This window comes from Aphis gossypii, chromosome X (genome assembly GCF_020184175.1).
Source record: "Aphis gossypii isolate Hap1 chromosome X, ASM2018417v2, whole genome shotgun sequence".
NCBI classification, from domain to species: Eukaryota; Metazoa; Arthropoda; class Insecta; order Hemiptera; family Aphididae; genus Aphis; species Aphis gossypii.
This window is the reverse complement of record NC_065533.1, coordinates 340,026-353,682: the sequence shown is the minus strand read 5'-3', so window position 1 is coordinate 353,682 and position 13,657 is coordinate 340,026. Positions and strand designations below refer to the sequence as shown.

General features: G+C 27.1%; 1 protein-coding gene across 1 annotated transcript; it reads left to right on the top strand.

Annotated features, from left to right (window-relative positions):
* Window positions 1–1,385: 1,385 nt before the first annotated feature.
* LOC126551678 (uncharacterized) lies at window positions 1,386–4,612 on the top strand (the record flags this gene model as incomplete). The annotated part of the gene is made up of 5 exons (XM_050205631.1): window positions 1,386–1,475; window positions 1,617–1,688; window positions 1,871–1,939; window positions 2,223–2,354; window positions 2,531–4,612. Coding segments are annotated over exons 1-5 (2,445 nt in total), but the record flags the coding sequence as incomplete, so codon positions are not given.
* Between the last annotated feature and the right edge of the window lie 9,045 nt (window positions 4,613–13,657).

Below are 13,657 nucleotides of genomic sequence, written 5' to 3'. Positions count from 1 at the left end.
CCCCACCACAATGAAATTATATTTGCCCGTATCTGTGCTGCGTCGCTCCCTGTGGTTATCGTTATCGGCATTCAGCGCGCCCGTAATAATGTCCAGAAATAGTTTCGAATGTTTTGATACTATGAAATTGGTCTGACATAAAATATATGCATGCAGCCGCACTGGAAAACGCACATTGTGACAGTGGTATTATAATTTTAATATAAATAATATTATATGAAGATATATTATGAATTATGATACAATTTTAGATCCCCCCACACCTAGCCCTAATATACCAATAGTATTCTACCAAAATCAATATTAAATTATTAAATATTGGGTCTGTGTGTATTAATATTACGATTCTTAGAATAAACGATAATGTGGTAGGTAGCAACCTATATAATTGCTAATACTATGATAAAATACTAAGTTAAAAATACAAATGTGTTATCAAATTAGTAATTTTTGTTTCGCCTAAATGTCAATTATGCTTCAAGTTTTCAACAGTCAATAACCAGCGTTGAATTTTATTTTGTGTTTTACTTTGTGACTGTGTTATTTATTAAAATTTCACCAAAAAAATTTCGCACAAAAAAAAGGAGTGTTGGAAAAAAAGGTTTACAAAAACTGTTAAATAATTTAAAAAATAAAAAATCGTAAGTAATTTTTAACACTTTCTAATTGAACTTTATCTGAGACATTGCTATTATAATAATTAATTGTATAAAACATTAAAATGTATGTAATTTAATGTTTTCATGTAAAGTAAAATATTTATTAAAAAACATAAAATATTGAGTATAAACGCTCAAAATTCTTAATTAAATTGGGAAATTTATAAATTATAAATTTCAACTTATGTATCAGATAGGGTTAATAAATAATAAAATAAAATTACATATACTGTTTTTATATCTATAATCCTTAGAGAAGCAGCTAGTACATCAACAAACCGCACTGTGAGTACATTAGTGTAGTAACTCGAAAAATGACGATTTTGAGTTATACATGTTTTCTTATGGTAAAAATAGCATTCTTTCCAATGCACTAGTGTATTATGTCGTACTGGCAAAATTAAAAGCGTTAAACAATATAATATGGTACAACATTAAAGGAAATAAATAAATTCAATCCATGCAGTAGTGTATTATATTGAGTTATTACTATAATGCACAAACGTATGTTCAATAATACGGGTGCATTAGTGTATTATCTCAAAACAACATAATTATTGATATAAAGAATTATAAATAGAACATGATATCAATATTGTATTATCTTAACAACAAATTATACATTCTGTAATGTAATTCTGTAATATTAATTTATTACTATACGCCTTGTTATTGTCATACTTTTTTACTAAATATTACATGGCGAGTTTGTTTTAATTAATAATAATGGCGTTTCAATCTCGAACACAACGAATGCTTTCTCTAGCAAAATCAAGCAAAACTAACTATATTCAGCAACTAATTTCAGTCTCGATGGTAAGTACCTATGATAATATTATTACTAGTTTTGTTTTTACCCTCATGGCTCATACAATTAAAACTGAATTTTTTTATATGAATTAATAACTATATTTTTATGTGTATAAACCACAATATTACATTATAATTGTATAATAGAATGAAAAAGACAGTTCATTATTTGGCACTGATGAAGACTTAACTTTTCATGAGATACTACCAGAACCTAAGGTATAAATATCATGTAAATACTATATAATTTAAATATTTGTGTATTTTTATATCTATAAATAATAATAGTTAGATACAATCAAACTAACTATAGGAACATAATAACTGAATTTTTTTATATGAATCAATAACTATATTTTTATGTGTATAAACCACAATATTACATTATTATTGTATAATAGAATGAAAAAGACAGTTCATTATTTGGCACTGATGAAGACTTAACTTTTCATGAGATACCAGAACCTAAGGTATAAATATCATGTAAATACTATATAATTTAAATATTTGTGTATTTTTATATCTATAAATAATAATAATTAGATACAATCAAACTAACTATAGGAACATAATAATTGTAGCATTATTATGTGAACATAAATGTTGATATATTATTTTAGGTTCATTATATTATTAGCATACCTAGTACATATTATTATATAAATTGTTTACCAACTTGTAAAGTTGTAACATAAGGATTATACATTATAAGTTTTATTAGGTAACTATAACAATTTGACATTTTGTTTTCAGTGTCCAGATGAATACACCTTTGATAAATGGCTTCCAACATTTCCTATCGCAGAAATACAAGATAATGATTTGAATATTAATGATCAAAATTCTATGATCAATTTGAGTAATGAAAATTTTGAAATCCCAGAGGTAATATTGTACTAACTATATTTTTTTTTTTGATTAGGCAACTGTTTTCCTTGAATTTTAGCTTTAATATTTCAATTAAGTTATAAAATAATTAGTTATATTATATTATTTACAAAAAAATAAAGTATCCCAACAAAATATAACATAAGCCATAGTAATATAATTTCATTTTCCAGTGTGTTAATTCAAACAATTTAAAAGAAGACAACACAATTGAGGATAAAAATGACAAATTTTCTATCCATAAAGATGAAGTAAATATTAATTTAGGTTACTTTGATTGTAATAATATAGAGTTACCTTCAATCGACATTAATGCGATTCAAGATTTTGAATATGAAGATACTAACAATATTATTCTTGAAGACAACCCTGCAGCTCTCCCAATAAATAATGAAACTCCTCAAAAAGAAAAAAGATCAAGAAAAAGGAAAAGGAATCAAAATATGTGGAAAAGAGAAATTAAAAAAAACAAAAGAAATTTAGGAGATTCTTATATTACAACAAAAGGAATAGAAAAACCAAAAAGGAAATTACTAGAACCTTGTGGAGTAACCTGTAGACTTAAGTGTTCTGAAAAAATTGTTCATGAAGGAAGGGAAATTATTTTTAACCAGTTTTGGGCACTTGGAGATATCAACAGACAGCGAGATTTCATAAATAATCACATGGAAATCATAGAACCAAAGTACCAATACAAAAAAATTGATTCAAAGAGGACAAGTAACTATCAATTTTATTTCAATACTGGTGTAAATACCCCAATAACCCGTGTATGTAAGAAGTTTTTCAAAGCAACATTAAACATTAATGATACAAATATAACAACTGCTAGGAAAAAGCTTACTGAATCTGGAAGTACTGAAAGAGATCCAAGAGGTAAACACATTGAAAATAGAATAATTGTTACTGAAGAAGCTAAAGTTATTGTTCGAAATCATATTAATTCTTATCCAAGAATAGAGTCACACTATCTTAGAAGCCAAACTACCAGAGATTTTATTGATGGTAGCTTAACACTTTCTGAAATGTATCGTATGTATTTAACTTTTTGTTCTGATAATTCGATTCTTCAACCTGTGAAAAAACATACTTACAAAGACATCTTCAATCATGAATTTAATATTGGTTTTTTTACTCCTAAAAAAGATCAATGTGCTGTTTGTGAAGAGTATAAAAATACAACTACAAAATCTGAAGAATTAATAAACAAATTTGAAAAACATATTAAGGCCAAAGAAGATGCTAGAAATGAAATTATTAAAGATACTACTGCAATAAGCACTAATAAATATAATATAGGATTATATTTTTATGATCTACAAGCTGTATTACCAACACCATCTGGTGAAGTATCATCTTTTTATTATAAGAGAAGACTTGCTACATACAATTTTACAGTTTTCAATTCATGCACTAAAGAAGGGCATTGTTTTGTATGGAATGAGAGTACTGGTAATAGAGGAGCTGTAGAAATAGGCAGTTGTATCATTAAATTTATTGAAACATTTGTAACAGATAAAGATAAAAAATTAATATTTTATTCTGATAATTGTAATGGTCAGAATAAAAACCGGTTTATTTACTCAGTTTATATGTATATTGTGATGTTCTTAGATGTACCAGAGATAACTCACAAATTTTTAACTACTGGTCATACTCAAATGCCAGTTGATTCTATGCACAGTCGTATTGAGACACAAAAGCAACGTGCATTGAAAAGTGGTCCAGTGTATATTCCAGCACAGTGGGTTTCAATAATAAAATTAGCTAAAAAAAATGGAAAACCTTATACCACAACTGAAATGGATACAAAAGATTTCTTCGACCTATCTACTTTATGTAATGAACTTGGAACAAATTTTAATGTTAATGAGCAAGGAGAAAAATTTTTGATGGGTGACATTGTAGAAGTGAATGTTAAAAAAGAAAAACCATTTATTGTACATTATAAGACAGATTTTTCCCAACCTGATTATAAAACAATTGATATACGCAGTTACAGTAAACGGAATAAATCTTACCCTGAAAAAAGTACCATAATTATGAAACAAGCTTATACAGAACCACCAAAAATATCAATTACAAAAAAACAAGATTTACTTTCTTTATGTCATTCCAACTTAATTCCAGAGCAGTATCATGAATTTTATAATAAATTATCTACAGAAAATAAAGAAAGTACCGGACCAAAGTCAAGTAAAAATTCAAGTATTAATAAGCTACCATCAAACATCAAGAAAGTTGCTCCAGCAAAAAAAAATACTACAAAAAAAATATAAAAAAAAAATTATTTTAAGGTTTTTTAATTTTTATTTAATAACTATTTCACTAAGTATAGTAAAAAATAATCATAAATGTTTGATTTTTTTATAATTTTAATTAAAAGGACTTCATTTAAAATACAACTGAGTTTTTTTTGTTAATATTTTTAGTTACTAAGTTATATTCTACATTCTAATAGGCATTTTAAAGTAAATATTAAAATGCAATAGTGTAGTAACTAAAAAAAAATTATTTAATTGATAAAAAACATTGTTCAATAGTATTTAAACACAGTAAATTTGTTTAAAACACTTAATATAATTAATAATATTATATAATACCAAAGTTTCAAACATTTAAATAAAATACTTTTTCTTTTATCAGTGATTTAAGATATGAAAAACTTAAAAACTCGATTTTCTCAAAATCATGCATTTATAGTTACTACACTAATGTACTCACAGTGCGAAACGATGTTGAAAGCGTAAACATAGATTTTGTAACGCCAATCATGTAAGTAAAACTACTAAAAATGATTTATTTTATATGCAATAAAAATTAAATATTTAAATTAATATTTTATTCTACTTTTTTTTAATCTTATTCTAAAAAGACTAATATTGACATCATATATACATAGTTATATTTTATTTTGTATCTGTCATCACGTTTTGGAGCAGTAAAAGTGCTTCAATTTTAAGGATAGTTTTTGGTAGAAAATCGTATCTAGTTGGTACTTTAGGGAGTTAAAAGTAAAAAATGTAACAGTTTTCAAAAATATCGATTTTTTCAATACGCGGTAACTCAAAAACGATTCTTTAAAACTTCTTAATACTTGACATTTAACATAAAATGTTTATTAGCGTTATTTATACACACGTTAAATTTTTACAATATTTTGATTTATTTTAAGCTATTTGTCTACAATTTTAATTTTCAATTTATCTAAGTATTTTTTTTAAATGTTGGTAAAAAAGAGATTAATTGCTGCCTAAAAAATCTTAAAATATTAATACAAGGTTTCTTATGAGTTATGAGTTATACTTATTGAAATTAATATAATCGTTTTAAATTCAAAGGTTTACATAATACGACAAAATAATAAAATCAAACTTTTTATTTGTTGGGTCAATAACCATGAAGATGTAAGACAAGATTCCTGATATATTGTTACATTAGCAGTTGAAAAATATTAAATATATATATATTGGCACAATTTGTTTATAAGCATTTCACCGAATAATTTTAATATAATATTTATTTTATTTTGGTTCATTAAATATACAATATTACAATATTTCAATTTTAAGGAGTTTTAAATTTGAATCCAATTATAGTTATCATTGTATACGAAAAACAATTCTGAACAGAGATGATATGTCAGCCTAGGATATAATAATATATCCTATTATAATATATATTGTATAATATAAAAATATAATATATTTTTAATCGGGTGGTCAAAAAGGTGGTTTGTGTTTCAAATTTCTACGACTATAGTAATTTTTAACTATAACAAAACCCTATTTTACGAGTGAATTTTGGATTTTGTAAAAATGTATACCAAAGATAAAATGTTTTAATTGTCCAACGTTCAAGTTATTTAAAATTATTGTAAGCTAAACTTATTTAGAATCTTGTATTAAATTTTCAATTCTTAGCTACTTATAGGTACAACAATTTTTTATAAATTTTAACTACAAAATAATTTGCAAATATTGGCATTCGTGTAGCAGGTGATCTACTACCTCTTTTAAGGGGTATCAGGTGATCTACCGTAGTATACAAGGTGTAATTGGTGATCTACAATATTATTATATTATACTATTATTATATTATATTATATTATACTATTATTATTCGCACATTATCGCAGACCGCAGTGGGACAGTATTGCGATAACGATTAATACACTACGAGTCATTAGCAATGTTGCTGAATAGGTTAGTTTCAAATTGTTCGTTGGTCGGAGATTGTCTATAATGCGTGCGTTTGAATTTTATAAAATAATTGCTGATGAAAAATCAACTGTAAATTTTTTACAACTTCACAATTTACTTCCGAATGACAGTGAAACGCCAAATTGTAAAAAATGTGATTCCGAAACAAAAATTGTGATCAGAAAAAAACGACTGGCTTCTGGTGAACAACGTGAGTACCAAAGTTTAAGATGCGTAAAAAAAGGATGCCAAACATTCCAGTCTCTGCGTCAAGACAATAAATTTTTTACTTATACGGATTTGAATAATAAATGTAATTCTAAATTGTCGCTGGGACAAATTTTAGAGTTAGTTTTTTACTGGTCAGAAGACATGAGTATTGTAAACGTTTGTCGGCTTACAGGACGTTCTAATAAAACAGTGGTAGACTGGTACAATTTATGCCGCGATGTGTGTTGTACTATTTATGAAAATCGGAAACCTATGGGTGGACCTAATGAATGTGTTCAAATTGACGAGTCATTACTACGAGGGAAAAGAAAATATAATAGAGGCAGGATTCTACTGGGTGATCATAGAGGTGCAAATTTGACGGACGACGATAGTTCTGATTCTGATTCTGAAAATATTCCTCCTAATAACAGGAATAGAAATTATGGCAAACGAGTAGAAGGACCTTGGATTTTTGGAATGTGTTGGCGGCATGATGGTTTTCTTGAAAAACGTTTTTTTGTTGTTGAACGTCGAGATAGAGCTACACTTATTCCAATTATTGAAAAAGAAATACTCCCAGGAACAACAATAATGTCAGATGAATGGAAACCATATACAATTTTACAAAATACAGGTTATAATCATTTGACTGTAAACCATTCTAAAAACTTTGTCGACCCACTAACAGCAGCCAACACCCAGACAATAGAATGCGTTTGGTCACATCTGAAAATGAAAATACTTCGAAAAATGCATGGCACTACATCGGAACTTTTACCTCGACATCTGATTGAAGCATGGTGGAGATCAATTAATGTTGAAAATCTTTTTTAAAATTTTTAAATGATATTAAAAACGTTTACTGTAATTGAAATTATTATTATATTTAGCTAATTATTTTTTATTTTTATATTTAACGAATATTTGTATAATATGACGTACTCGTAATAAAAAAATATAATGTGTTTTCATACTATTAAAACGTAGATCACTCGTCCTGAATTCGCAGATCACCCCTCTGCGGTAGATCACCTGCTACACGAATGCCCAAATATTTATGATTTTGATGAATTTTTGTCAATATTTGAACTTCAAACGGTAATAAAAAAATGTGTCTATGTATTCTTATAATTTTTGAATCACTATACGACTAACTTATACGAGGAACTTTGTATTAAATTTTCAAGTATTCTGAAAAAAAAATGTTATCGATAATTATAAAAAAAAAAAACCAAACAAAACCGAATAGGTACTATAAAAATGCATATAAACAGCATTAAAATAAGCGAAATATTTAAAAAATTAAAATATGTTAAGAAAATGCCAACCTAAATAACTGGTGAAATTTTCAAGAATCTACGACTTATACTACCTATTTGAATAATAACAAATACTTAAAATCATTTAAGTTTATATATAATCTTAGAACAAACATTTTTATGAATTTTCAACTACAACATTTTTTTTTTTAAATTTATATCTGAATAGTTATGTTGAAGAGGCAACGGGAAGTAATTTTGTTGACACATCACCATTGACACCAGATCAATCGTTATTGTCTCACTTAGAGTAAGTGCATCCAATATTTACATCACTAAATTTTTTCAAGCTGAATTTTCTTCCGGAATTCAACAAAAATACTTTTTAATTGAAAATGTTTTGAAATTAATTAGGTAAGTACAACAATAATTGTATTATTATTATTTATTCTAATTTTATAGGAGTAAACCTTGCCTAGATGAAACGTTTTGGCCTCTATCAGAGTAAGTTAATAATATTTTAATCAAATAGATTTATGTAAAAAGCTAAAACTTACATGTTTACCTAACTAATTTTAGTGACATAAACATTCCATCACATACACATACTTTATTCACAGAAACCAATGATAAAAATGCGAATCTTAATTATAGAGGGTAATAATTAATACTTTAATTATAATATAATATTAAAATTATATGTATTGTATATGACATTTGAATTTTAATTGTAGTTCTCTAGTCGGTGGGCGAATTGTAGATATTGCATTTCTCATACAATAAATACAAATAAGGCATTAAGGACCATTTGGATGCTCATTTATTGACATGGACTTTCAATTAGAAATGATACATGGCTTTTATTCAGTATTTGTTTTTAAGTGTTAAGTATGTTGTATTGAAACAAAATTATATTCGGAAAATATTCAACAAAATCAGTACATGTTAGTTAATAAAGCTGTAGTGAATGCATGCCAGTCCATTGGTAAATAGCTATTGTAAAGTAAAATAATGAATAAAATATTATTATTTTTTGTTATATATTATTGATATTATGTAACTAAAATATGAAATTAGGAATTGGGCACACTCAACTCGCGGAGTTTGCCGCATTTCTTGATGTACCGCCATTGTCGTGTAGTGGGTATATACAAGACACAAGTACAATCAAGCTCAGCCAAAGCTGTACACGGAGTAGCATGGGACGAAATTAAAAAGGCTGGAGAAGAAGAACGTAAACTTGCCATACAACATGGAGATATTGATATTGACGGTGTACCAATGATTACAGTAGTAGCTGATGGACAATGGTCGAAACGTAGTTATAAGACCAAATATGACGCGTTATCTGGAGTAGTAAATATTATTATTATTACCTAATTATTTATTTATGTTTATTATATTATTATTAATATTTTTATTTAAATTTTTAACTATATATACTCGAAATACTTTAATATAGAATATTAAAATTGAAATAAAAATTAAAATAAAGAAATAATTAATAAAGAATATTAAAATTGTATTGATGCATAACTATTTGTTTATAAGCTTTTGAATGGTTTTACCGAGAGGTCCGAAATTATTGCAAACAAATTCATTTAACGTACCAAAATTTGCCAAACATAATTTTCAAAGTTTCTATACTCGAACACAAATAAAAAAATTGTTCTAAGCAGCCTTTTATACATACCAAATATTAAATCTCTGTAACGAGTTAACTTACAAATATGAAACACGATAATCATTTTTAATAATAACAATTCACAGGCTACAATAATTGGATATAGGACAAAAAAAGTACTGTTCATTGGGATTCGTAATAAATATTGTGTAATATGTCAGAGATCCGAGTCAAAAAACGAAAAGAGCAGTGTCGGCCTGGCCATGGCCGCTGGGCCGCGAATGCGGCCGGGGCCCCTCCGTTTTTTTTTTTATAGTCAATTTTGTTCTTATTGGGTTTATAGGGAATAGGGACCCCCCCCTCCCCCGTAATGTATTTATCGAAATATTCAGCTGTTATATGAGCAATTTTTCTTTAGGGGCCCAGGAAATTGAAAATTCATTCAATAGTCATATGCTTTTCCATAGGTTAGGTTAAGCTTTGTACAAGTTAGAGGAGGTTTTTTTGGATTAATTGCGCTACTGCAAGTTAAGTTAGGTTTTATCTTTATTTAGGACAAGACCACGAGGACCCCGCTTGCCCAACGCTGCAGCCTGTGGGGGTCCCGGTGCCCCACTGTTGGATTCAGCAATCATACAAATATTGCATAGAAAAAATGTCCTATGTATTAATTTACAAAACCTACTATACGTCTATAATATCTGTATAACATATAAATATATAATAATGATGAAGGTATGATATTTACTTATGAAAGTAACTTACACAATATTATTCTTAAATAGCTTATGGATATCTCCTAAGTTTAAATATTTTATAATAGAAATATAATTTTAGTTTTCGTAATTTCATTTCTGTGTTATTAATAATTATTATTTATTGTTTTGTAGCTTCGAACGTTTGAGGGGCTATATTTTAGCCGAAAATATTAAAGCCGACAGTATTTTAGCCGAAAATGTTATAGCCGAAAGTATTTTATCCGAAAAATATTACAGCCGAAAGTATTTTAGCCGATAAATATTACAGCCGAAAGTATTTTAGCCGAAAAATATTACATCCGAAAATATTTTAGCCGATAAATATTACAGCCGAAAATATTTTAGCCGATAAATATTACAGCCGAAAGTATTTTAGCCGAAAAATATTACAGCCGAAAATATTTTAGCCGATAAATATTACAGTCGAAAGTATTGTAGCCGACAAATATAACAGCCGACAATATTTTAGCCGAAAAATAGAATTTGACAGTTGGTAATATTGATTATAATCAATGGTTGGTATGTAGGTTATTAGAAAATTTATAAACCTTGGGTTGGTATAACTTCTCCAACCATTCGAAATGTTTTGCTGATTGTTGATTCGTATATTTAACTGCCTATATTAGCCTCCTAAAATAAAATATTTCATTGAATTTATATATTTTGTATGTTATACATTGAATATTGATGTAAAACAAATAACAATAACAATTATTAATATAGTTTGTATATGATAAAAAACAAAATCGATAAATATACAATTTTGTAATATTTTTATAATAACCTAATAATTAGTATAAAATAATCTGTATAAAATTAACCAAACACGTGTGTAATTTGGTCCAACTTAAAAGATAGGATAATTTTTATTTCAAATTTTTAATATATTTTTAACTTTTTTAAAAAATTGACATACTTTTGTGTAAAACGTTACGAAACTGATCTGTTGCTATAATGTTAAATTGAATTCAATAAATCGCTAGGACGCTAGGTTACAGAAAAAAAAATATTTTACTCTTTGATTTTGTTTATTATTAATTTTGGTTATTATTAGTGACATTATATGAATATTAATTTGACATACTCAATAGTTTACTATACTCTATGATCTATTGATCTCCGTAACCACTAATAAACTACAAATTAAAAAAAAATAAAAATATTTTCTTATACCTAATAACAATAATACACAGCCTACGAAAATGCCAAAAAACAAACTAATACGCGGGCAACGCCGTGTCTGGACAGCTAATATATTATAAAAATAATATACTTGTCTTATAAACATCTATTCACTATTGTATTATAGACCATAGGTGGGCAACTCAAAGTTATTATCGTGCCAATTCTAGCGAGCCAGCCGAGATATTAAATACCAGCAATAGTATAATCACGACTAAACTGATAAGCAGAGGCGCCATTTCAGTTTTAATATAGGGCCGCCAAATTTGTTATGACTTTATGAGGCCTCATTTTTCCACCACCAGACCACAGTTATAATAATAAAAATTTAAATGTAGCCATTTTGGAGTTATTTCTAACATTACTAAGGTTAAAAAATAAATCTGCAAAATGCCTATTATAATAAAAATAGAACCCTATGCTCCCACTAGAACTTGTTCTTCATTTAGATTTAATTAGTAATCAGCAAGCTACTTTTTTTTTATTCGATATGCCATTATGTAATCTAGACTAGTAGATTATACAGTGTCGTCTATAAAATATTTTTATATCATATTCAATTCAATTTAACTGATACATTGACGCCAGCATAAAATTGAGGCTGCAGGCCAATAATATGATAAGGGGAAAAATAGGGCCGCCAATGTATACCCTGCGATATGTATACCCAATGACGCCCCTGCTGATAAGTGAATCACTTAAAGTGATAATCTATTAGCTTATGTTAACTATGTCAACATTTTATATTTTTAAAAATTAATTTGAAAATGTAGCGTAGGCCTGAAAAAAGAGGTACGTGGGCCGCCAGTTGCCCATCCCTTCTATAGACTATTTTTATTGATTCTTCAAGAAAATAATGTGCCCCACTGAACATGTTCGTGTGGGGGCCCAAACTACTATACATACCCTAACTTCCAATTATCACAGATTAACGTGGTTAATGTATAGGAGCTAACATGAGTTTTTTTTACCATGTAAAAACTTACATAGGTACTATTCACACATTGGATCAACTTACATTAGTATAATATCTACATTAACACATTTTAATAACACGATATCACGAAAATAAAGTTTTCTAAATCTCCAAGTTGTATACCCAAGTTGTAAAACTAATGGTAATTATTTTTAAACTGTAGTTATAAATACATGCCACACGAAATCCATGCATATGAATTTACTCTTTTAAAAAGAGCTGAAAACCGTTTATAATTTAGTATTAAAAATTATATACTATTATAGTAATACATAATAATTATATGATTTTATTAGCTTTTGTCTCTTAGTATGTAAATATTAAAATGTCTAAAAACAAAACAAGTCTTTCAAAATGTTGTAGGCAGATAGGTTGGTAGGTATACCTACAAAACTAAATGTTTTAAAAATATTAAAGATTAAAAAAATAGTTATTAACTGTGACACGATTTAATATATACAGGTGGATATACTACTATATTGGTATCTACTGAATTTGTTGTGATTTAAATGTATTATCCCTATTACTTAATGTTTCGTTAATAGCCAATGTGTTTAGGGACCCATTCCCTAAAGTTGTGAGTGTTGAATTAGTGTTTTAGAAATAAAAAATCTATATTCTATACATTATAGAAATATAATTTGTAAAGTATATTAACATAATATTTATAATGTCTAATATAAAGAAATTTTAATATTCATATCGATAATACATTAGGTACACATTTGCACTAATCAGTGACGAGGTTTACCTATAGATACTCGTATGGTTGTATAAACTATTGGTTATTTTATTATGAACACATAACTAAAACTAAATAATTTAAAATAAACTAATTAATGATGTGTTGTTGTATGGAACATTTTAGATAAAAACATCCATTATTAGGCCCGGGAATATAATAAAAGACTCTGAGTGAGCATCTTCGGAAATTCAAACTTCAACCCTTTTCTTCACTTCTAAAATGTTTTTAATTACTCTACCTACCTTTTTACGATTATATATAATTTTATATCACCAAAAAATATGTTAATATAATAATATATTTATCAAAATAAGTAGGTACCTATGTAATGAAATTATTAT